At 39.7% G+C, this 24,252-nt stretch overlaps 4 protein-coding genes across 5 annotated transcripts; 3 read left to right on the top strand and 1 right to left on the bottom strand.

Annotated features, from left to right (window-relative positions):
* The first annotated feature begins 2,704 nt into the window (after positions 1–2,704).
* Positions 2,705–6,188, top strand: LOC147548144 (LEAF RUST 10 DISEASE-RESISTANCE LOCUS RECEPTOR-LIKE PROTEIN KINASE-like 2.5). The gene is given in 4 exon segments (XM_086667996.1): positions 2,705–3,179; positions 4,863–5,390; positions 5,393–5,775; positions 5,777–6,188. Coding segments are annotated over 4 exon segments (1,677 nt in total). The 3' UTR covers positions 6,068–6,188.
* A 166-nt stretch (positions 6,189–6,354) lies between these two features.
* On the top strand, positions 6,355–16,437 carry LOC147548142 (zinc ion binding protein). Its single transcript, XM_086665863.1, has 8 exons — positions 6,355–6,914; positions 13,437–13,852; positions 14,080–14,179; positions 14,282–14,438; positions 14,966–15,404; positions 15,815–15,890; positions 15,992–16,038; positions 16,178–16,437. The coding sequence occupies exons 2-8, from the start codon at positions 13,761–13,763 to the stop codon at positions 16,350–16,352; spliced, it is 1,086 nt and encodes a 361-aa protein (XP_086521989.1). The 5' UTR covers positions 6,355–6,914; positions 13,437–13,760; the 3' UTR covers positions 16,353–16,437.
* Positions 9,918–10,751, top strand: LOC147548143 (uncharacterized). The gene has a single exon (XM_086667995.1). The coding sequence runs from the start codon at positions 9,918–9,920 to the stop codon at positions 10,749–10,751; it is 834 nt and encodes a 277-aa protein (XP_086524121.1).
* Positions 16,394–22,452, bottom strand: LOC147548141 (Metallo-hydrolase/oxidoreductase superfamily protein). Of its 2 annotated transcripts, none has more exons than XM_086665862.1 (12): positions 21,937–22,452; positions 21,698–21,848; positions 21,049–21,206; positions 20,779–20,961; positions 20,524–20,599; positions 20,243–20,320; positions 19,555–19,640; positions 18,678–18,751; positions 18,257–18,302; positions 17,599–17,708; positions 17,354–17,528; positions 16,394–17,018 (listed from the first exon to the last, which is right to left on the bottom strand). In XM_086665862.1, exons 1-12 carry the CDS (start codon positions 22,207–22,209, stop codon positions 16,965–16,967), a joined length of 1,464 nt encoding a protein of 487 aa, XP_086521988.1. In that variant the 5' UTR covers positions 22,210–22,452; the 3' UTR covers positions 16,394–16,964. The 2 variants fall into 2 exon arrangements, with proteins under 2 accessions (XP_086521988.1, XP_086521987.1); XM_086665861.1 differs by having other exon boundaries at positions 16,394–16,713.
* Between the last annotated feature and the right edge of the window lie 1,800 nt (positions 22,453–24,252).

Below are 24,252 nucleotides of genomic sequence, written 5' to 3'. Positions count from 1 at the left end.
CATATCGTCAATACCAGGTCTCCAAAAAGTAGGCTCACAATAGGTCTTGCTGAAGTATGCAACTGCCTCTTTCACAATCTCTTCCTCTTTAGTAATGTTGCCATTATCCTGAATGATGATGCTGATTCTGTTTTGCTTAGCTCTACACTTCATTATTTTGTGAAAGTATGAAGTATTCTTGTCTCCCTCTTTGAGCCATATAGCCCTGGATTTCTGCCGCATACTAATTTCTTCCTGAGCGCTCTCCAACTCCCTTTTCAGCTTCTTCCTATCCTCAAACTCTGTTTGAGATAAGGCCTGGTGCTCTTCCTTCTTATCAAGCATACCAATATCCGCTTGCAATTGTATAAAAGCCTTATGGAACTTGTTGTGCTTCTCCCTCGACCATCCTTTAAGCTTCCCTTTCAAAAATTGAAGTTTTTTCCAGAACGTATGGCTTGGAGACGATCCTATAGACCCCTCCTTCCACCAATTAGCAACTACGTCCATGAAATCCGGATCCCTCATCCACCTCTCCTCCAGCCTAAATGGTGGTGGATTAGATTTAACTAACTCTGTCCTCAACAGAATAGGAGCATGATCAGAGATTGGCCTAGGGAGAATGAGTTGCTCCACCTTAGGATATTTAACTTCCCAATCTCCACTGATTAGGAATCTGTCTAACACATTTAGAACCGGATCACTTTGGTTATTTGTCCAAGAGTATTCCATCCCTTGTTTGGGAAGGTCCATAAGACCATGTCGATCAATCCACTCCCCGAAGTCTCTCATGCTAGAAGTAATCTTCCTGCCTCGTTTTTTCTCATGGATGAATCTTATGACATTAAAGTCCCCCCCCCCCCCCCCCCCCACACACCATGGCAACCCCCACTTAGTTGAGACAAGGTCCAGCTCTTTCCAAAGATCAGTTCTTAGACTTCTTTGGCAAGGACCATAAACCCCAGAGAACACCCACTCAAAGTCATCTAAGAAATTCTTGAAGTGAAAAGAAAGACTATACGAAGTTTTAAATACTTCCTTAACTTCCATTAAACTACTATCCCATACACACAAAATACCACCAGAAGAACCTACTGCTGGGATGGCATCCCATCCACAGCTACCTTTACCCCAAATAGACCTAACAAGAGACTCGGACACATCTACTACTTTAGTCTCCTGGATACACAAAACAGACACAGCAAGATCTTTAACAACTTTCTTGACAGCTACCTTCTTGGCCGGACTACCCAAGCCCCTGATGTTCCAACTGAGAAGATTCAGGGACATTTAAACTTGATATCCCCCATACTCGGAGCTGATCGAGACCTAACCAAGGACGAAGGTGGGTCCGACATACCCCATGTTAAGTTCTTTAACTCCCTGTTCATCTTGCCTGGACTGGTCTTTTTACCATCTCCTACCTCCTTCTCTTCCTCCTGAATGACGATAGCCATGCCCACCTTATCCTTAGAACCAAAACCAACCTCCTTGCACCTTCAATTCCACCGATTTCCAGTGAGCCTCTGATGATTCTCTCTCGAGTACCACCGCTGTCTACAGAAGCCATTTTCTTGTTGGAGACAGAAGAGAAGTTGGGGTGGGACGAAGAAGATGAAGGGCGAGTCGAAAAGTTTGTGGGAGGGGGAAGAGAAGAAGAAGGGAGTTGTGTCGACTGCTTGTAGGCGTGGGGATATTTATAAGATGAATTGGGTTTGAATGAGGAAGGAATAAACTTGCCATGCATTGGTTCGAGTGGCGGTGGTGGTTGAGAGTTAAATATCCTATCCCTGGATACGCCGGTTGGCAGATTATTCCTTTTTGGCGTGTAGCTATTCAAACCCTCCTTCCTAGGGATTTGTTTGGACGGATCTACCTTCTCAGCTCCCGCCTTGATCTTGTCCCTGGCATCAAGATTGCTCAACACCTCGAATTTATTAGCAGATCTAGGGATCAGCTCTATCATGAGGGCCTCTTGAGTGTTCTTCAAGTTGTAGAAAATGGAGGTTACCTCTGCTATGGCCTTTTCCAACTTGTTCCATCCTTCACCTTCCTTCCCTTTTGGAATGCAAATCGATCTCTTACTGTTATCCCCATCCCCTATTCTGTGAGCCCAAATATACTCACCCCTCTTGTTACTCATCACCTCCCACATCCAAAGATTAGAACCATCACGAAAAATGGCTAACTTTACTGATTCCTTCTGGTTTCCTTTTCCTTTGATCGCATTAAAAGTAAATTCCTTCAAACTATTCATCCCTCCCAGCGAGAGAATGATGGCCCACTCCCTATAAAAGCCTTGCTCCGATATAGCATACCGGCCGCCGTTAAGTTTGGAGAAGAGAAATCTCTTTCTATCAACATAAGCATAGATGCCATTCTTGGCTGCCATCGTTTACCCCCGGCAAAAGGTACCCCCTTTTGATACCACTCAGCGTACCAGACGGCGCTATGCCTGAATCCAACGATTCAGTGCAATGGCATTAGCGGTGGGCTGGTATGCTACGATCTCCAGGGCAGAATTGTTACCGGAAGCAGACGACGAACAACCTTTTCCGACAAAAACCCAAGACACAGAAACTTCCTTTCGATGCACTCAGATTACCACTCGGCGCTATACCAGATCCAGAGATCTGTGCAAGACTTGTTAACTCCCCTCCGTGGTCTTTGACAATTTAGTGGGGTACTGTTAAAAGAGGGGAGAGTGGGAGTTATCCTTGTATATATGATTGATGAAGATGCTTGTCCAGAAACATTTAATACCACAACTTTGAATTTCACTCACTTCGATTATCTTCAAACTGGGTTTGTTAATCTTACCCTTTCTTATGGTTGTCAACCTCTTCCTCATAATGAAGAAGCTCCTAACAAGTTTAGTTGTCAAACAAATATAACAAACATAACTGATGCTTATTATTGGGGTACATATTTACAGAAAGTAGTAATTCCAGATACTAAAGTATGTATGAGAAACATTGATATTCCGATTAGTAAATTTTTTATAGAAAGACTAATAGAAGATCCTACGAGTTTAAGCAGCATTTTGAGAAAGGGATTCGATGTTATTTATGGTGTCGATGAAGAGAAAAGTATAGCTGAATGTATTGCATGTATGGATTCTGGAGGGGCATGTGGATATAATAATTCAATTCCGGTTCCCAGTTTGAATTGTTACTTTTTCGAGGCACAAACTTCATCAGGTATCTGACATACTTCAACTTATTCGTGTTTTTTAACCAAAATTCGATATCAAAAAATCTATTGGTCAATTTTTTAAAACTAATTGCTTTGAAATACAACAAAGTAACCAACCAAGCTATGCAGCAAATTACCGTTCTTATAAACTGATCCAAATAATTACTAAAGCTCAAGCGTTAGATAGGAAAACTGAACAGGATGCAAATAACTAACCATTTTTTACTATTCATGACGCTGCAGGTTCTCCCAAGACCCCGAGAAAAAAAAAGTTATTGTAGGTATGAATAAAAGTAAACCCTATTCTGCTGAAATTTCAATATCTTTTTGTTTATAAAGCAAAAGAGTAACGCGACGACAGATGCAACACAACATGGGACAGATCTAAATAGTAAGGCATGAGCACGTCTAGTAATATTAAAACGTAACCAGGATATCTGATCCAATACTTGAGACCCTGTTCTGGAGATATGACATTCATAGGAAGCAGTAATTTTGTATGATTTAAGAAATTTTGTAAGGGGCGAAAGTCCAACGCAGGTTGTCAGGGAAAAGAGTCAAATTAGATCATTAGCACAAATAATAGAAATTGTAATGTTACCTCGAATGCTGAATAAGTGAATAGGTATCCGACGAACATAATAGACTCGGGATAAATAAATCTATTTATCTAATCTTTGACAGGGTGTGCCTTGAGCTTATTCGCTGCGCTACTTTAGGCCCTCGTACATTTTGGACTCTTCTCCTAGGCAGTATATATTCTCTATGGTGCGTAAACACCATATTCATGTACTCACAAACTTAAAAGCTTAACTAACTTTTTTAATCTCAACTAATGTAACTGGTCAACTAAAAAGTATTGTAGTACTCAACTAGATTATCATATAGATTTTTACCCCCAAAAGATGATGGTTCAATGTGTAGATGCCAAATTAGGCTTATTGGGTCGTGAAATACCCAAGAACAGTCGAGGACTCCAATACCCAAAGGGGACAAAGCAGAAGAGCAGGCTAGAACCTAACTATGAACGCCAAATTTTGTAAAACTAAGTGATTTACTAAGGAAAGCCATAACTTAATCATTCATAAAACCGAAGTTTTATAATCTTGATTTGATTACTTGGAAATTGCAATAGTAAGTAAACCAGCTGAATATTGAGGCGACGTGTCTAAGGAGTATCAATCATTAGTTCAAATAAAGTTAGGGATTCGAGATATATAAGATTAACCCTGAAATATATACAATGATTTCTGATAGAACTTATGTAATAAATTCTAGAAGTATTCTACCAATAGAAATTCATAAGATTGATAGTGAAGCAAAGTTTGCTATTGGGTTTAACCAGATGAAACACTTAGCAATTCTCCTAACATAGTTCATGACTTAGGTACTCATCTTTCACTATTTACTTGATAAGTAACATGCTTTGAACTCAGAGCAACAGCTGCAATAATTCATGGATCGGATAAGATTTCCTTGATTAACTAGCTTATATGCAACATATTGGACTGTATTATTTAAACAAGAGATCTTCTGATGCAACCATGTGTCTCATTTTATTCATTCAATCTTCTAAGGAAAAAGAAGACAGTTAAATGGGTTGCAATTCAGAATTTCTCTAGCACGTCACCCACTAACATGGAACTCACGTTGTAACTGAATTCTAACATCTACAAATTTGGTTACAGATCATATGAATAACTTATTACATATCACTTACTCTGCTGCAGGTATTACAGCGGCAGTGGGTGCAATTTTGTTAACATTATTTGTGTTGGTTATGCTAAAATGTTGCTGGAGAAAAATATACTCACAAGAAGTTTCCACATTAGATATGCCCTGGAACGAGAAAAGTAGTAAGATAAACAATCAAAAGTTGGAGGCTTTGTTCAGAAATTGTGGATCCTTAGTACCAATCAGATTCAGATATAAAGATGTCAAGAATATAACAAATTTGTTTAAGGAAAAACTTGGACAAGGAGGTTATGGTAATGTGTTCAAAGGACAGCTTCGGGATGGTCGGTTAGTGGCAGTAAAGGTTTTGAATAAATCGAAAAGTGATGACGGAGAAGAATTCCTGAATGAGGTTGCAAGCATTAGCAGGACTTCCCACATTAATATCGTAGCTCTACTAGGCTTCTGCTTTGAGAAAAATAAAAGAGCTCTTATATATGAATTTATGCCCAACGGTTCTCTTGACAAACTCATATACAGCAAAATCTCTTATTACAATCAGGTTTAGAATGGGAAAGATTGTATCAAATTGCAGTTGGAATTGGTCGAGGACTTGAGTACTTGCACCGTGGTTGTACCACTAGAATTCTACATTTCGACATTAAACCTCATAATATTCTTCTGAATGAAGACTTTTGCCTCAAAATTGCGGACTTCGGACTCGCCAAATTGTGCCCTGGAAAGGAAAGTATCATATCAATGTTGGATACAAGAGGGACAATTGGATATATAGCTCCAGAAGTTTTCAGTAGAAACTTTGGAGGAGTTTCTCATAAGTCAGATGTGTATAGCTATGGAATGATGATACTAGAAATGGTAGGAGGAAGAAAGAATTTTGATCAGAAGGTGGGAGTCGATCACTCTTCTCACTTCTCAGCTATATTTTCCACACTGGGTCTATGACCGTCTCAATCTCCAGGAGGGTCTTGGACTGGACGATGTTACAACTAACGAAACAGGAGAGTCTGCAAGGAAGATGAGTATTGTAGGATTATGGTGCATACAGACCAATCCTTCGAGTAGGCCATCAATGAGTAAAGTTTTGGAAATGTTGGAAGGAAACGTCACAGCTCTAGAGATCCCACCAAAACCTTTTCTTTCGTCTCCTCCAAGATCACCACCATCGCCCATGGATTCTTCGACCATCTCCACGTCATAGCATTGACATAAGGTGGCTCTTGTACTGCACTTTAAGATTCGAACAAGAAGTGTTTGTTTCTTACTTATGAGTGTAATATGTCAAAAACATGTTATGTGTACATTATTATAAGGGAACAAGATGTGAGATCTTCGTACGTGATGGTACCTGTTAATGGCGAGATACTATCCTGCTTGTTGTAGATGTGGTGTGTTGTGTGAACGTCCTTCTGTAAAGGCTCAGATCGTGCAACTTTCTCTTGCCATCCATTAAGGAACACAAGAAAAGCTGCCATATAAACATTGTAGACAGAATTTCCAACATGGCCTATTGGAGAAAAACCACTTCATCAGTTTATCGTTCCATCTTATGAATTTATATCAATATTTATTTCAAGCATACAATCAAAAGATTTTATAGAGTTTAGCTTTTCTACTTCAGTCAGACATAAAGACATAAACCACCATTTACTAAAGATATGTTCCAGCAACCCTAATTTTAATAATTTTCACTTCCAGACTCGTTTGAGCATGATCAGCCTTCAATTCGCATTCAAAATTTTTAGCAGAAATTTTGAAATTGAACCAGATACTCAACTTCTTTAACATAAATGCACGACAAAAAATACCTAATCTTTCTAAATCAATACATCACCAGTTTTATGTCATGACTCCTCAACAAAGATCACAAGACAATGAAGTTTAAACTTTTGGTTGAATAAATATCAAATTAATGAAACATCAGAAACAAAAAGAACAAACCAATAAACACCATAAAAATCAAGAAATGTACCGCAAATATTTCATCATCGGAGTAAAATATGTTTGTAAAAGCTGGTTTCGCCGAGAAAGCTGAGAACGAAGAAACGGTGGGATTATGTTTTTATGATAGCAACGCATAAGAATAGAAAAGCATCCAGGAGGTCAGCTAAGAGAGATGAGAGAGAAAGTAGAGAGAGAAAGTAGTAAGGGTGCTGTTTCTTCCGGACTCCGACGACCATCCGTCCGCCGCTAACCGTCGTCTCTACCCTTTCCCCAATCCCCTCCCTTTTATCTAGTCCCTTTCTTCTCTCTTTTTTTTTTTTTTTTTTTCCAAATTCTTCTCCGTGCCCTTCTTTCTTTCAGTATGGATGGTTGGTCGTCGTCTCTGTCTGTGGATAAGAAGATTTTCAGTTTTGACAAGATGAACCCTAGTTTTATTAGAATCAGGGAACTATGTAATTCGTTAGAATGGAGCTGCAACTTACCAATAGAAGGGGTCTCCAGGTTGGCTTGCTTTATGAGATCTCGAGCAGATCGATTTTCCGATCAGGAAGGGACCCCGTCGATGGGAAGGTTCAGAGAAAACTCGGTTGTGTGGTTTTGGATAGTCCGAGAAAACAACAATGGACCGTTCATTAGAGTCTTTCGTACAGGTGCTAGAGATAATTCGAGGAGCTCTCTGTGTTTTCCGGCTGGGAAGGAAGGATGTCACTGGGTCAAAGCAGCAGCGAAAATGGACGATCTTCTTCCCTTCTCCCTTAAGTCAAAAACTATTTATCACAACAGACTTCAAAAACCCTTGAACATTAATACCCTTACTCCTGATAACCACGTTCCTTCTCAACCACCCATTAACCCCAGTCAAAGCCGAAACCTTTCATCTTCCTCTTCCAACCCCCCTCACCCAAACAAGAGACATCACCCAAACCCCATTTCCCCCCAAGTTACGTCATCCACCCCAGCTTTCTCGACAAATGGCAGACCGGAGGCATGCAAAGAAGCTGCACGCGAGAATTTAAGGCTCATCTTCCCACCTAATCCATCTACACACCCCTTGTCCTATAAGAACGCCTTGGTCCATATCAATTCCTCTACCGGAAAGTGCAGTGGAGAATCTCCTTTTCAATCTCAGAGTATGGCTACCCTCCCAAATGGTATGATCAGCTGGGAAGATACAGTGATCGTGGATTCAACCATGCCGGTGAAGGACTGGAAGGAACTTGAAGACAATATCAGAGAGCTGCTGGGATCGGACGAGGTGAAGTTGATCCCTTTCAATGAAGTTAGGGCGGTTGTGAAGACGCCGGTGAATACCAAACCCCTATTGGACTTAGGGGAGATTCAAAAAGCAAGAGATGAATGGATCTTTTTCAGAAACTGGTTTCCGGAATGCAATCAGATCAACTTAGCTAAACACAAGGTCAGTATGAAAATCTTTGGGCTCCCTTTCAACCTCTGGAACGAGGAGGTATTCAAAGATATCACCGGCGCCTTTGGTCGTTTCGATGGTATAGCAGAGGTTACTGTGAACATGGAGGTTTTGACTTTTGCTAATATCTTTCTGATCTGCGACATCACGACGAAGATTCCAGACAGACTAGTGTTACTAGATAGGGGAGAGGTGGTCGAAATCTTTCTCCATTGCGATTACTCGCCGCCGACCATGGAGATTCCGGCACCCAAGTTCAAGTACTCAGCGCACTCCTCTGACATTGAAGACAGAGGCAACAGTGATACAGACCAGATCATCAGACATCAGAACAAAGAGTTGACCAAAGACATTAATTTCGCCGACTGCTGTATCGTCAGAGACCTGGAGAAAGGAAAATGGGTAGATGGGGCTGATCCCATCGGGGATGCTGGTGGAAGCAAATCTTCTTTCACCGATAAGGAAAGTATCGGAGTTGACGAGATGGTGATTGAGTCGACAGACCCTGTGTGTAAGGTTTCTCTCCTTGAGGCGGGCTTGGCAGAGGGTGAGTCCAACCCTAGGTCTGAACCTTCCGAACCCGCGGTTGCCCCCAGAACTAAGAAGGCGCCTAAATATAAACGTAGGCCCAAATGCATTAAGAGAGTCAAAGTTCCTTTCAAGGCACCCTCCCTGAAATTAGATGGAAAATGGGCTGGGCTCTCGGATCTTCTCAAGGAGGCTGTAAGTAGAGGTCCGGGAAAACTCTTCATGGGTCAAGAGGGTCATAGCATTTGGAAGATCAAGTCTCCTATCGTGGAATCGCCTCCTTCTGCTCCTAAGGTCAATCTTTCTGCCCCAATCGACTTAACCCTAAGAATGGAGGGAGAATCGAGCAACACCAGATTCAATGAGTTCATGGAAGTAGGCAGGGAGTTGGGCTTTGAGGTGGAGGGGAAAGAAGACAGAATGAAGGCTCTTCTGGGTTCCTTACAGTGCGATCTGGGGGGAAAACCGATTTCTAGGTCGGAATCAAAGGGCGAAGAAATCATTCCCATCAATGTTGTGGCGCCAGAGACAGGGGAAGGAAAGATGGGATCAAACGATCAAGTAGGAGGTCTCTTGTTGTTGGATGACAAGGCCTTCTCGGAAGACCAAAAGGATGAACAAGGTGATGAACAGTGCCTCACACCAGTCAGCCAGATATCAGCGGAGATTAGGGGAAGGCAGATCACTCCCAGTTCTAGTTCGAGGTTTCCAAGGTCAGGGTCGTTATCCAGAAGTGAAAGGGAAGCTAGGAGATTACAATGGTCTATGAGGGATGACAACGTCGAAGGTAAGAAGAGGGTAAGGTCTGTTTCTGCTGGGGGAAAAAGTGGTAAGCATGTCAATTAACTTCATAAGCTGGAACATAAGGGGTTTGGGGTCGGCGAAGAAGAAAGCAGCGGTCAGGAAGATGAGATTGGAGCACAAAGCTTCTGTGGTTTTTTTGCAGGAAACTAAGCTTGATAGTATTAGCAACCTTTTGGTGTGTGGTTTATGGGGGAATAGCTGTGTCGACTGGGTGTGTCTCCCTGCTGTAGGGGCAGCAGGAGGGATCCTATGTATGTGGGATCCTAGTCTTTTTGTTTGTAAAGACAAGTCAGTTGGTGTCTTCTCTGTTTCTGCTATATTATGTAATGTGTTAGATGGTTTTGAATGGATGATCTCTTCTGTTTATGGACCTTGTGTTGCTAACCTTAGGGAATCATTTTGGGATGAACTTGATCGAATTTACGATAGTTGGAATTTGCCGTGGTGTATCGGGGGGGATTTTAATGTTACTCGTTTCGTTCATGAGAAAAGGAATTCTGTTTCGATTAGCAACAAGATGAGACGGTTTGATAATTGGGTGCAACGTAATTCTCTCATTGATCTTCCAAGTTTTGGGATGTCCTTCACCTGGACTAACAATCAAACTTCCCCCAACATGAGTTTGCTCGACAGATTTTTAATCAATAAGGAGTGGGAAGAAAAATATCCGCTGGCTTCTCAAATTATCTTGCCTCGCCCGATTTCGGATCACGCTCCGGTTTTACTGAAGGTGGAATCTTCGGCCTTCCACAACCCCCCTTTCAGGCTGGAAGAGATATGGTTGAGGGATAAGGATTTCTTTCCTATGGTAAAGGAATGGTGGGAGGATATGGAAGAGTCAAGTCCGTTATGGTGCAAGCTTAAAGCCCTAAAGGACAAACTCAAACCATGGTCTAGAGACAAATTCAAGCGTCAAAGGGAGGCTATGGTTAACCTTCAAGATCAGATCCATGAGTTAGACAAGATTGAAGAAGGGAGGGACCTGATTCAGTCAGAGATAGACACTAGGGCTGGGCATAAAGCGGAGTTGGAAAGCCTTCTCAGCCTGGAGGAAATTAGCCTCCGGCAAAAGTCTCGGGTTCTGTGGCTCGAAGCGGGAGATAGGAACTCCAAATATTTCCATAGCATCATCAATAGCAGAAAGAGGTCTAATAGAATTGCGGCCTTGAAAGTGGACGATTGAATCCTCACAGACATGGAGGATATTAAAGGGGCGATTTCCTCTCACTTTGCATCCTTACTCGAGGAGCCAGAATTGTGGAGGCCAGGGGCGGAGGGTATTAACCTTACCAGATTGGAAGACCCTGTTGCGTCGATGTTGGAAGGGGAATTCTTAGAAGAAGAGGTTCTGGCTGCTATTCGGGGATTGGCGAAAGACAAGGCTCCGGGCCCCGATGGATTTCCGATGAGTTTTTATGTGAGATGCTGGGATATAGTGGGTAAAGACATTATGGCAATGATGACGGATTTTTGGCTTTCAGGAAGCTTGGACTGGCGGTTAAATCAAACTTTTATGGTGCTGATCCCTAAGAAGAGTGCCTCTGAGTCGCTCAATGATTTTCGCCCCATTAGTCTGGTCAGCGGACCCTATAAGATCCTCTCCAAAGTGCTGGCTAACAGGTTAAAACCTTGTCTAGAGACCCTTATATCTCCTAATCAGGGCGCGTTCATAGAAGGGAGGCAAATTCTTGATGGCGTTCTAATAGCTAACGAACTGCTCGATTCAAGGATTAAAAGTGGCACAAAGGGCATCCTGATTAAGGTTGACCTCGAAAAGGCGTACGACAAGGTGAGTTGGGACTTCTTGCATTCAATCATGACCAAGATGGGTTTCAAAAGAAAATGGCTCTGCTGGATTTATAAGTGTGTGTCTACAGCCTCTTTCTCAGTATTGGTAAATGGCTCGACTACGGAAATTTTTCAGAATTCGAGGGGCTTACGGCAGGGAGATCCCATTTCCCCGTTATTATTTTTACTCGTGGCTCAGGTTCTGAGTACTCTAGTCTCTATTGGGGAAAACAAAGGTTGGATAGAAGGATTCAGGGTAAAGGAAGCAGGTACAATGGTTTCTCACCTCCAATTTGCGGATGACACTTTATTCTTTCTTCAAGCTAGCCGCTCTCAAATCTTAAAGATCAAAGACATCCTAATTTGGTACGAGGCAGCCTCGGGCCTGAAGATCAATTTTTCCAAGAGTCAAGTGATTGAGGTGGGCAAGGTTCATGAGCTGGATGAGTTAGCAAGGCTGTTCGGGTGTGTCACAGGATCCCTTCCTACTTCTTACCTTGGGCTACCATTAGGTCATGGATATAAGTCGAAGAAGCTTTGGGACCCAATTTCGGAGAAAGTTTCGGGTAAATTATCGTCGTGGAAAGCCAAGACTCTGTCTCGGGGAGGTAAGGTGACTCTGATTTTGGCCGTTCTTTCAGCTCTCCCTATCTATTTTCTGTCTCTCTTTTCGATGCCCATCGGTGTGGTTTCTAATATAGAAAAGAGTTTCAAAAACTTTCTCTGGAACTCGGGAGAAGAGGGGAAGAAAATTCATTGGGTGGCTTGGGAGTTGATTTGTAAACCCAAATCGATGGGAGGTTTAGGAATCAAAAATCTCAGGATTATGAACGACGCTCTTTTATCTAAGTGGTTATGGCGCTTCGGGACCGAAAGAGATAGGTTATGGAGGACCATCATAGGCCAAAAGTATGGGGAAGCTTGTGGCGGCTGGATTTCTCTCCCTCCGAAAGGAACCTATGGATGCTCGGTTTGGAAAGGAATCTACAAGCGTTGGGATGTATTTCACGACAGGACCATGATCAAGGTTGGTTCCGGGAATAATACAAAGTTCTGGCAGGACACTTGGATAATGGAGAAACCTCTTCGAGAGGTTTTCCCCATATTATTCCGCACGTGCGTTAACAATGAAGGCAAGGTATCTGATTTTTTTAACTCAGTGGAAGGGAAATGGACGGTCTCTTTGAGACGCGAGCTTAGAGAATGGGAGATGGAGGATTTCAATAGATTGACGGTTTTATTGGACGGGGTTATTTTATCATGCAGCCTGGACGTGAGGGTATGGATTTCATCAAAGTGCAAGGAGCTCTCGGTTAAGTCTTGTTACGATACATTGGCAGAGGGCACGGATCAAGAGTCCAAGGTCTTTTTGGATGTTTGGAGAAGGAATGTTCCGCAGAGGGTGTCTTTCTTTCTTTGGGCTTTATGTTTAGATCGGGTTCCTACAATCGACTTATTGAAAAGGCGGGGGGTTGTAACCCCTAATAGATGCCCGATGTGCAAGAAAGATGAGGAATCAGGATCTCACCTTTTCATTCATTGTGACATAGCATACCATGTGTGGCGTTATTTTATTGGCTCGTTGGGATTCTCGTGGGTAACCCCAGCCTCAGCTTCAGATTTATTGGCAGCGTGGGGAGGATTCAAAGGGAGAAACCCGATCATGAATATGATTCCAAAGGCGATTCTTTGGGCCATTTGGAAATCTAGGAACGCGGCGATCTTCACCGATAAGACGGGGACTACGGAAGATATAATATTTTCAGCTAAATGCTTTGTGTACCACTGGAGCCGTAATATGCCAAGGTTTAAATATAGAGGGTTCGCTGAAATTGTGGGAAATTGGGGGGCTTTCATATTATCGTTGTAGTTCTGCTACTCTTGTGGGTTTCGGGCATAAATTAGGGCTGTTTCTTTTGTGGTCTGTGGGGATTTGCGTTCTTTTTTCTTTTTCTTTCTGGGCTCGGCTTTAATGCCTTGGCGACTTTTGTCGCAGCTCCTGCCTATTTAGGCTTGTAAATTCTCTGCTCCTCTCTTTTTTTCTCTTTCAATTCAATCATATTATTCAAAAAAAAAAAAGAAACGGTGGGATTCATGTGGGACAGAAACCGGAATTAACCAAAAATTGGGGGATTCATGTGGAAAGGGCGCCTTTAGATTTTCCTTCAGAAAAATCAAATGGCACCCACATCGTGTGAAGGGGCGCCCTCATACAGCTATTCCTTTCAGTCTTCTTTCAATTCAACCATTCGACGTTCGTTTAGGGCTGGAAAGTTATAGTATCGTCGTCTCCCATGGATATTCATATTCTCAGGTAGAAATTTTTTCTGCCCTTACTGATTTAGGGTTCTAAACCAGACAGACAGTAATTTGGGTTGAAAGCTGATCGATTTTGGATGCATCAATGGATGCCAAAGCTGCAAAGAAGGCATTATATCGTTCTAAATTGAAAGAAGCAGCTGCAAATAAGAAGCGTATTGATTCTCCCCTCGTTAGGTATCACTCTCTCTCTCTCTCTCTAGCTCTCTAGTTTTACTGTTGATTAAATACCTAATAAAATTACCCATCTTAATCAGCATTACCTTCATATTCATGAATTTTAGTGTTACCTGAACTCTTGTTAACAATTCATTATATTCAATCAATTTCATGTTTTGGTATGAATAAGCTTGAGTTATTGAGTATGAACATTCTTGATTTGTTTATTTATTTATTTATTTTAGGTATAATGATTTGGATCAACCTGTTTGTCGTGTTTGTGATGTCGTTTTAAAATCCGAATCACTTTGGTCTGCTCACCAAGCTTCTCGTAAACATCACGAGGTGAAAATTCCAACTTAATCACAAATTTTGTTTAGACTAGACACTTCTGCTTCAATAGTATCATTGTTTGGTGTTTACGCAACGAGATTTTGTTTTGGACAGGCAATTCAGAATGTCAAGGCTGCTGCAGCTGGTTTAAATAAGACTCGTGATGCAAAATCCGAGCCCCATACAGAGTCTACTACGCATAAACCTCGGCCTTCGTCTTCGCTTCCAGCAGATTTTTTTGATAAACATGAATCGAAACGGCAAAAAACGGGTAAAGGCTCATTTCTAACTTCATTCCCGTGGCTGGCGGCTTCTTGTGTTTAAGTTGTTGAAGAGAACTTGAATATGGGTTTTTGCTCTTACTTATTTATATCTTTTCCTGTATTTTGTTTATACCGAATTAAGAAATCCAATTCCAAGTTCGACTAAGTGTCTGATTGCTGAACTAGGTTATGAGCTTGCATAGAAATCAACTTGTTGTTGGTATGTCCCAAAACCATTTGTTACAAGACAACAACAGAACTGCGGTTGTTTCTCGATCAATCTAGATATTCGATTACTTTCTCTATGGAGCAGCAGTTTTCTCTGCTTTATTGTCAGATTAGTTACTAAAGTATCAACACAAACAGTTAGAATTTGAACCTGAGATGAGGTTAATTCCTAGAGGATTTACATCTTGCTTATTTAGTTATTTGTGTTTATCAATGTTCCCTGATATGGTTAACTTATGGGGTAATCAGAGCATACCTTAAACGATAGCTTCTCATGCTTCTGTTATTTTGCTGTTTCTTGCTTCAGTTGCCGATGCACCTAAAAGGGCTGGAGTTTCTTCAGATGGGCAGAGAGGTGGAACATCGAATTTGCAGGAAGTTGATGTGAAACCAAGAAGAGAAATTAAGCCAGTGAAGGGAACTCTCCCAGAAGGTTTTTTTGATAAAAGGGATGCTGAAACAACAGAAGAAATGGGTCATTTACAAGTTAAAACATTGAAAAGAAATCTTCCTGACAGTTTCTTTGATAAAGAGGATCCTCGTAAAAACGAAGATTCAGGTAGCCGAGAAGTTCTGCAAACAAAGGGTGCACTTCCAGATGGCTTTTTTGATAACAAAGATAATACAACAGAGGTTGGAAGTTCAGATGTTAAGCAAGCAAAGGGAGCTCTTCCTGAGGGTTTCTTTGATAACAAGGACGCTGATCTACGTGCTCGAGGCATTCAGCCTGTTAAGATTGATATAAAGTAAGTTCCTAGTTATTTCCTTTTGATGCATCTCTAGATTTACATGTTTCTTTTTTAATTTTTTTTTGTTGCAAGTCTGGTTTGAATGCATGTTGCTCAAGAAACTATTGTTAATGGTGATAGTTCAACCTCGATAGAACATTAGTTAAAACGTGTCCGGTTCCTTGACGCATTTCATCTGAGAACTGAAAGCAGGATATTCTTATCCAGTAATGGAATTAGCTGGCTATGTCTACATTCTTCAAAGTGAAGCACTCCTCGTCATATTTGTTTAGCTCTACTGTGGGGCTAGTATTCTTGTTGGCTCTGACTGTATTTTTATTTCGATTTTGTTTGGCTGCCATTTTTAAATTCGTAATCCTAACAAAGAAAGAATCTGAAATGTGGACCTTGACATGGGATTTCTTCAGGGATGAGTACAAAGAGTTTGAGAAGTTGATTCAAGAAGATCTACAAGAAGTCGATGAGCGTTTGGAGGAAGAGGAGGTATGTACATCTTTCTAGTAGTTTCCAGACCTAGACATTCCATCGCACAGCGTTTCAATTCCTTTTACTTGAGTAAGTGTGTATTTTGATGGTTACTGCAGATAGATGCAGCTGATATTCTAGAGGGAGAGGAGTCCTTGGAGCAAAAGTGAGTTTTGATATGTCCATTGAATGTTTACATATCATATTTTAAGAAAAAAAAAGTGTCCCCTTAATTTGTTATAGTTTTCGAGCTAGATACTTGAACTCGTTTCCCTACTAAGTAATTTTTTGGTTCCTTTCTTTAGGGCTTACAGGGAAAGAGTGGAAATGTTAAAGCAAAAGCAACTGGAGCTAAAAGCCCGTCGATTTGGTGGGAAGAAAGGTGCTGGTATTGACAAGGATTCAAGTGAGGAAGATTCATCAAGTGACGATGACGATGAAGGAAACTTTGCGGTTGATTGGAGAGCAAAACGATTTTAAATATATCTGTAAGAAATGACAATTCCTTGTGGCGCTGTGAATTTATGATGAATGAACCGAAATATAAGAAATCATTATTTTGAAAGTTTTAATATCTACTTTTCCTTCGATACAATCTCTTGTGCACTACTACAATCTTAGGGCCATCACAAAATCAAATTTGTTATTATCACTTTGATATGAGCTTGGGTTTAACGACATAAAACATGGCAATGCCCATTACCACTGCAGATACTGAAAAAAGGTTGGTTCTGCTTTGCTTTTGATACTGCACGGCGACACTGCTTTTCACGAAAACCCATGCCCATCGCCATATAAACTGTAATCGGCAACTTTTCTGAAACTTTTGAATAGAAAATTCCTGCATTATAAGAGATAACAATGTAGAAAGTGAGGTGAGATAGTATGTTTTTAACTCCAATTTTAAGCTCATGCAGGAAACTGTAATCGGCAACTATTCTAGAACTTCAGTTTCGATATTGATTTATCAGTGTTTCACAAGCAGCCATTGTAACAGAAATCATATTCATTTTTCAGTATTGGAGACTGTTTGCCATTACATGAGAAAAAGAGGAACCGCTGTCAGCTGCCATTGCACGGTTAGTTAAGACTTCACAGTTTCTCAAGAAATGCAACATGGCTGCGCTTGAACCTTTCTAAGAAGACCTGCAAGCACCCTCACAGATATTGTTGCAAGTCATGGATCAATATAAGAACTACCTATCTAGACTGATGCCATAACTCGTAAATCTGAGTCTAGAGAAAACCCGTGTTTTCTATTCTCTCTGGCTAATGGCTATATATAGAGTTGTAACAGAGATTTCTAGATTCTATTCCTACGCCAAGGATCTAGGATTTTCTCACTACCTCATGTGGTAACTGATGTTACAGAAAGCAAACAAGCATTTCTTATGACGCTAGACTGTTTTCCGGAGACATGCCTAAAGAATTAGAACAAAATAATAAATGAAAGAATCACCGAAACGAAGAGATTTTTTTACCTCAGGTAACACGCCTTCTTGAACCAGATGCTCCACATGAATCCTCACATTTGAGGAAGCGGGAATCCAGAAACTAGGATTGACGTCAGAGTACACCTTCGCGACAATGTCAAACAATGTCTCCGCTCCATTTTGTATGGCTTTTAACACAGCTGATTCCCTACTTCTTCGGTTCCTGAAAGTAAGAAATGTTAGCAATATAAAAGACAGTAAATGATGGGAGAAGTTGTATTTATTTTTCGTACTTGAGGTATTTACAGAGCATGTTCTTCGGCCACAGGTTCACTCTCCCATGCATCGGGATTAATACATGAGGAGAAAGATCCAAAAATTTATAGGTTGTTTCGAAATAGTCCTGCATATACAACAAAAACACTTCAACCTTTGTAGGACTCGAAATGCTAATGGAAGTGGAAGATGGACTTCTTTCTCAAACAAAATAGGCAAACTCCCGCTATGGGCCAAATACAGAATCACGTTAGAAATTTTCTTCTCTCGAGTATCACATAACTAACTGATTGGATTATTTTTGTAGCAAGAATGTTATCGTCGACGAAACATTTTGTCTTCTATACTACTTTTTCTTTCTGAGACTTCTAGTAAAGGCTCCTCTTCGTTTTTGCTTTGCACCAGGAAAGTTTAAGCCTATGAACTCAGGTTTATATACGGTTTTTGCTTTCATCCAAAGTTGCTAGGGTTCTACTCTGTGGACCATATCATCCATATGGGCCAGCAAAGTCCACAAGTTTAGAAACGACTAATATAAGTTTCAGTAACCCTTCTGGAAGCAGGACTAAAGTCCCATGAGCACAAAACTGAATTGTAGATCAAAGCTTAGTTCTCCATATTTCTGTACTTGGGAACATCAACACTAATCAGGAATCGAGGTTAAAAATCACCCACCTTCAAGTTTCCACCAGATTCAATATCCAGGATAGCACTTCCTTGACTGTAATAAACCATAGATAGAAAAAAACAAACAAATCATTGAAGTAGAATAACAGCTTGAAAATTCCAAGAAAGCAATTGTAACACCAAGGATATACTGTAATTTATACACTTTATGGTACGCTAACTTTGAGATACTGGACCGTGAGCCCACCCAAAAAGGGAACAGGGAATCAAGTATGTGGTACGCAAAGGAGAAGAGAGTATTTGGCAAAGTTGCTAGATGCGATCATTCTGTTGTTTATATGTTGGTCAAACATATTATGAGAGAATGTAGGCATGACATGAGAAGATAACAAAACGGTTCATTTTTTTTGGTTCGAGCAGCAAAAGGTTGATACTTAACAAAGAATTTCTTGTTTGATGAATATCTTACCCCACGCAATGATCCCCTACAATCAGAGAGTGAGTTCTAACATGATGCAAAGCCATATGACCATCGGTATGTCCCTGAATTTTAACTTTGCTTAGTTAGATATGGGATCAAAGCAGCAGCAGATAAAGGTACACATGAATTAAAAAACCAACAAACTTAAGTACGTAAGAACAATTAGTAAAAGATGTAAAGACTATTCTCTTTTTTTTTGTTGAGGATGTAAAGACCATTCTTGGTTAACATATTTTGCATACTATGTAACAACGGTTGATCCAAAAGTAAAAGTAAAAATTGTAAACCAAAATAAGGGACTCAATAACTAAGACAATAAAATATATCTAATTTGGCTTGTCCTTGTTTTGGCCTTTTTTCGGTCACACTATTTGTCGCCTCCTACCAATTTCATTGACCAATCCCTATGTGTGTTAACGGCTTGCCACCTTGTCAAATCCATGTTCATGTACTAATCACCTTCACATAAATGTCAGAAATTATAAAGTGGATGACTTAAACTTCAAGGCAAGTCAATGGAGAACAAATTTGTACTTCACCCTATAATCTAGAAAATTATTATCAGCTAATCAAAATGTAGCAGTATCATTTCATTTTGGATCTATATGTCAATGTTAAATGCAAATACAAGCATGATATTTTGAGCAATTAGTTTTACAGTACTAAAGTAACTTCAGCAACAAAATTGTAGCTTTAGAATTACTAGTTATAGGCACCATTATCATCTTATTATTTAGATGTTTTGTTCTTAACCCACATTTAGTTGACCTAGATTATTTGTATACCCACCAATCCACAAATCCACAACCATTTTAAAGCGAACATGATTCAACACTAGTACATAAAAAGACGTAAAATGTGTTACCGGAGCAGAAATAACATTCAACCGCTGTCCACCAATGCAGATCTCTTCACCTCCTGAAATTGCAGTATAACCAAGAGACCAATGATCTGTGGCAATACAAAAGTATGTAATTTGTTACCGATAAATCTCTTTTTATGTGGTGTCTGGTAGAAAAAACAGCAACCACCACTAAAATTACGAGTATTAAGCTAAGGTTGTAGGGGGGAGGAGTAAGCATCGTACATTGTCAACTATTTAATATATAGATAACTTATACATCCCTTGGTTACAGAACGGTTATTTGATGTACATTATACACGATAAATGAGTAAATTAAAATGGCTATAAATTGGCTATGTACTCAATGGTTGTTCAAATAAAAAAACACTTAAGCGGATCACTCGATTGTGGTCAATATGAAAAGCATTGTGATTGAAAGCACTTTTAGAGCCGTAGCGGAGCAACAGAGTTTTGATATTCCCTTCAATCTTCAAGTTAAGGATTAAAACATAGCACCATTTGAGATGTAAAATGTCATGGACTCATCAATAATTTGAGGATTTGAACGCCCGCTCTTTGGCTTAAACCAAAACAGAATTGAAAAACATAAATCTCCATAAATCCTTAAATTCTATTGGAATAAATTGAATCATGATATCACCATAAACTCAGCAAACAAAAAGGACTGCTAACGGGAACGAGAGATAACCTTTTCGAATACGACGTATAGTATTTTCATGTGCTAGGAGAGTAGCATCAGGATTGCATTTCTGAATTATTGATAGGCCTGAAATCACACCCTCTATTTAGAAACTTTTTCTCAAGCAAGCAATCTTAAAGCTTGAAAATCAAATAAAATGCCATATAAATGAAATAACAGCAAATAGCAGAACATGTAACACGATAGTACTGTATAATAGAATATCTCATTACACAGTTTTACTGAAACAAGAATCTATAGCCTGTTTATATACTTCCTGAAATCAATACCTTCAACATGATCGTAGTGGTGGTGAGTAACAAACACTACCAACTTTCTCGGCAAAGCAGCAACAATTTCCATAAGCTGCCATCAGAAACATCTTAATGGAAGAAACATCAGCAAAGAAGTAAAGTAGCACAAACGAAACAAAATGGAACGACATGGTACTAGTTGTTATCAGAGAACCTATTTCAAAATATAGCATATAGCATCCATTGATCCATGCATCACACAGACAAGAATACAGCAAACGATGTAAATACCTCTTTATGGCAGGTCACCCGGCATCCTGGATCCATTATCAGAGCATCCCCATTCACAGCAAAACTTGAACTTCCACTATCATCAGTAGCATTTTTAGGTGCGATTATAACCAAGTTTGTTGTATAAAAAGGTTTTGCTGTTTTACTTGCCATTGGAACAATTGTGATGCCTGGAGGGTACTCCTAATTAACATACATTCGTGTAAGAAACAAAGTTTGATTTCTTAATAGTACTATAGATTCGTGTAAGAAACTAGAAATACAACGAACCTGGTAACACAAAGGAGGAGAGACTTTGAACCCTCCTTCGGAACAAACATGCTTATTGAGAAGCCCTAGAACTATTAAAGGTCCCACACGATCACTACTTGGCTTCACTTCCAAAAGAAGATCTAGGCAACTTTGGATAGACATCCACCTAGAAACTCCTGACAAAATGGAAGTATGAAACATATATTAAGAAGACAACAAAAATGTGTACTATGACAAACAAAAAATTAGAAAATTGGAGTAACAATTATATTAGAGAAAGTTAAGAACATCTACTTGAAAAGAAATATATTGCCATATTGGTTCAACAAATGTCGAACTTCATTCATATTTTTATGCCAAGTTAATTGAACAAAAGATAAGATTCAAAACTTTGAAAAATGAAAGAGCTGTTCAGTTTGTGGTCATCCAACTCAAAACCATTTGGCAATGAGCAGAGATGACCTAGACATTATATTCTTAGTTGCTAGATCGCCCTTCTCCATGTAAGACTATTCTCACAAGAGCTATCCATGAACTAGTGATTTTGACATTGTCATTCATAATACTTATATATAAAACAAGAAGAAAATCCTTTTGATTTATTTGAAATGATCACAGATTACTTGAGTATCACAATACTATCATCAAATAGTAATAAATTTCAAACCTTGAGGATTCTCATATTCAATTCCCAAATTCCCAGAGATGAACAAAGTGTTAACAGGAGGTCCAGGACCAAATTCAGCTTCTTCTACATACTTCTGGAGAATCCAATTCCCACCAATTTTCCTCCCTCGAAAACCCACTTGTGATATTATCTACCAAGACAAGAAATCAAAACCCATTTTCTCTTCACTCTTCTTTAGTTGTTGGAATGAACAAAATGATTTACTGACAATTCCTTACCTGATCGAGAGCTGATTCAAAATCAAAGTAGGTTAAATTGATTTTGGTCGAATCATATTCAGGGCCTTCTGTTAAAAACCCAGATTGTTGAAATTGACCTTGGAAGGAGTTCAATGTAGCAGAAGGCAAGTCCCAGAGATCAGAATCAACGTAAGAATTGTATTCTTCTTCATTGAATTTTGGGGGTGGAGTTTGTTTTATGAGAAGGTATTTATCTTCGTCGGAATAGTTGTTGATGATTACGGCAAGCTTGACAATCTTGGAACTTGCCATTGGAAGGAAGAAACCAAATATGAGAGCTTTTGGTGTTTATGTCAATAATTAAGAAGGGGTAAGTACCTGATCTTTCACAACAATTTTTATTTGTTTGATGAAATAAACTCCCATAAAACTCAAAAGACATTCATACAGAAGTCTTTAATTTAACACGGAAACCACGAGGTACTACATTCTAAATTTTCCTCTGCCCATTGCGTCTATCCCATTTAGCAAGAGCATCCGCTTGTACGTTGCATTTGTTAGGAAAAATAACCTAATTAACTTGTTCAGTAATATGAAGATAAACGATGCGAAAGTAAAAGTAAAGACACCAAGATTATTTAACGTGGCAAAAAACCCCTCCAAACTAGAAGGTAAAAAACCACGGGACCTAGTCCAGAAATCTTCCACTATAATTAAATAATGGTTTACACAATTCTTCAAGATGTGTAGAAACACTCTTGGACAACTCTTCACCAAACCTATGGTGGATAAACTGAACAAAGAAACAAAGAAATCAAATCTCTTACTCCTTAGGATTTGAACAAATCCTAGATTACTAAAGGTTGAAGAAGATAACCACAAACTAAATTGTTTCACAAGATTAATAATCTTCTTTTCTTCAAACCAATATTCTGCTCTTTCAATCTCTCTTGAAAGAACCACTTCAGAAATCTCTCTTTCTCTGACTTCTCTTTGTTCTGGAAGTTGTTGTGTATAATCTCTTCCCTTTCATTCCCTATTTATAATAATAAATAAGGAGGTTTACCAATAGAAATAGGAATTCCTTTTTAGGCTTGAAAAAATAGAAGTTTCTATTTTTTCCCCAAACAAGGAATAAGGGAAATCCTATTCCAACTAGGAGTCCTTTAATTATAAGGAGGGACCCCAACAAACTCCCCCTCCCGACTTATGAAGAGGGACCTACCATCCCCAAACCTGCAACACTGCTACATAGCTCATGTTTGCCTGTGGGTAATGGTTTTGTCATCATATCTGAACCATTGTCGTCAGTATGGATTTTCTCGATCTTCAACACCTTGTCTTCAAGAACATCTTGGATCCATTGGTATCTCACATTTATATGCTTGGACTTTGAATGGAAACTAGAATTCTTACTGAGGTGGATGACACTTTGACTGTCGCAATGAATAACATAATTATCTTGTTTCATACCAAGTTCTTCTAACAACCTCTTCACCCATAACATCTCCTTGCAACATTCTGTAATGGCAATATATTCTGCCTCTGTAGTAGATAAAGCTACACACTTTTGTAATTTAGATTGCCATGACACTGCTCCCCCTGAAAATGTAAATAAGTAGCCTGATGTGGACCTTTTAGAGTCTACATCTCCTGCCATGTCTGCATCTGTGTAACCGACTAATACTGGCTTATCATTACCAAAACATATGCGAGCTTTAGACGTACCTCTAAGATACTTCAGAATCCACTTCACTGCTAACCAATGCTCTTTGCCTGGATTAGCAAGAAATCTGCTTACTACTCCAACTGCAAATGCAATGTCCGGTCTTGTACACACCATTGCATACATCAAACTTCCTACAGCTGAAGCATAAGGAATTTTCTCCATTTCTTCTTTCTCACTTCTAGTTGATGGACACTGATCACGAGTCAACTTGAAGTGACTGGCTAATGGACAACTCACTGGTTTTGTTTTGTCCATATTGAACCTTTCTAGAACCTTCTCGATGTATCTTTCTTGTGATAGCCAAAGTTTTCCAGCTTTTCTATCACGAGAGATATGCATGCCAAGAATTTGTTTTGCTGGACCCAAGTCTTTCATATCGAAATACTTGTTTAGTTCCTTCTTTAACCTGCTAATTTTATTAGCATCCTGACCAACAATCAACATATCATCAACATAAAGTAGAAGTATAATCAAATCTCCATCAGGAAATTTATGAACGAAAACACAATGATTTGAAGCCGTCCTGTGATACCCTTGATCCTTCATGAATGATTCAAACTTTTTGTACCACTGTCTTGGTGCTTGTTTCAGCCCATATAAACTCTTCTCTAACTTACAAACCAAGT

The sequence above is a fragment of the Eschscholzia californica genome, unplaced genomic scaffold (genome assembly GCF_041429995.1).
Source record: "Eschscholzia californica isolate CP2 unplaced genomic scaffold, dmEscCali1.0.p SCAF_3, whole genome shotgun sequence".
NCBI classification, from domain to species: domain Eukaryota; kingdom Viridiplantae; phylum Streptophyta; class Magnoliopsida; order Ranunculales; family Papaveraceae; genus Eschscholzia; species Eschscholzia californica.
This window is presented reverse-complemented; position numbering and strand designations above follow the sequence as displayed.

What these genes read in the sequence shown, in the direction of transcription:
- LOC147548143 (XM_086667995.1), top strand. Translation starts at nt 9,918, where the DNA reads ATGATCTCTTCTGTTTATGGACCTTGTGTTGCTAACCTTAGGGAATCA.
- LOC147548142 (XM_086665863.1), top strand. Translation starts at nt 13,761, where the DNA reads ATGGATGCCAAAGCTGCAAAGAAGGCATTATATCGTTCTAAATTGAAA. An exon ending in CCTGTTAAGATTGATATAAA is followed by an intron (nt 15,405 to 15,814) that starts GTAAGTTCCTAG and finishes GGATTTCTTCAG; the next exon opens with GGATGAGTACAAAGAGTTTG. An exon ending in GAGGAGTCCTTGGAGCAAAA is followed by an intron (nt 16,039 to 16,177) that starts GTGAGTTTTGAT and finishes TCCTTTCTTTAG; the next exon opens with GGCTTACAGGGAAAGAGTGG.
- LOC147548141 (XM_086665861.1), bottom strand. Translation starts at nt 22,209, where the DNA reads ATGGCAAGTTCCAAGATTGTCAAGCTTGCCGTAATCATCAACAACTAT. An exon ending in TATACGTCGTATTCGAAAAG is followed by an intron (nt 19,641 to 20,242) that starts GTTATCTCTCGT and finishes GTATTGCCACAG; the next exon opens with ATCATTGGTCTCTTGGTTAT. An exon ending in AAGAAGGCGTGTTACCTGAG is followed by an intron (nt 16,714 to 17,353) that starts GTAAAAAAATCT and finishes CTTATAATGCAG; the next exon opens with GAATTTTCTATTCAAAAGTT.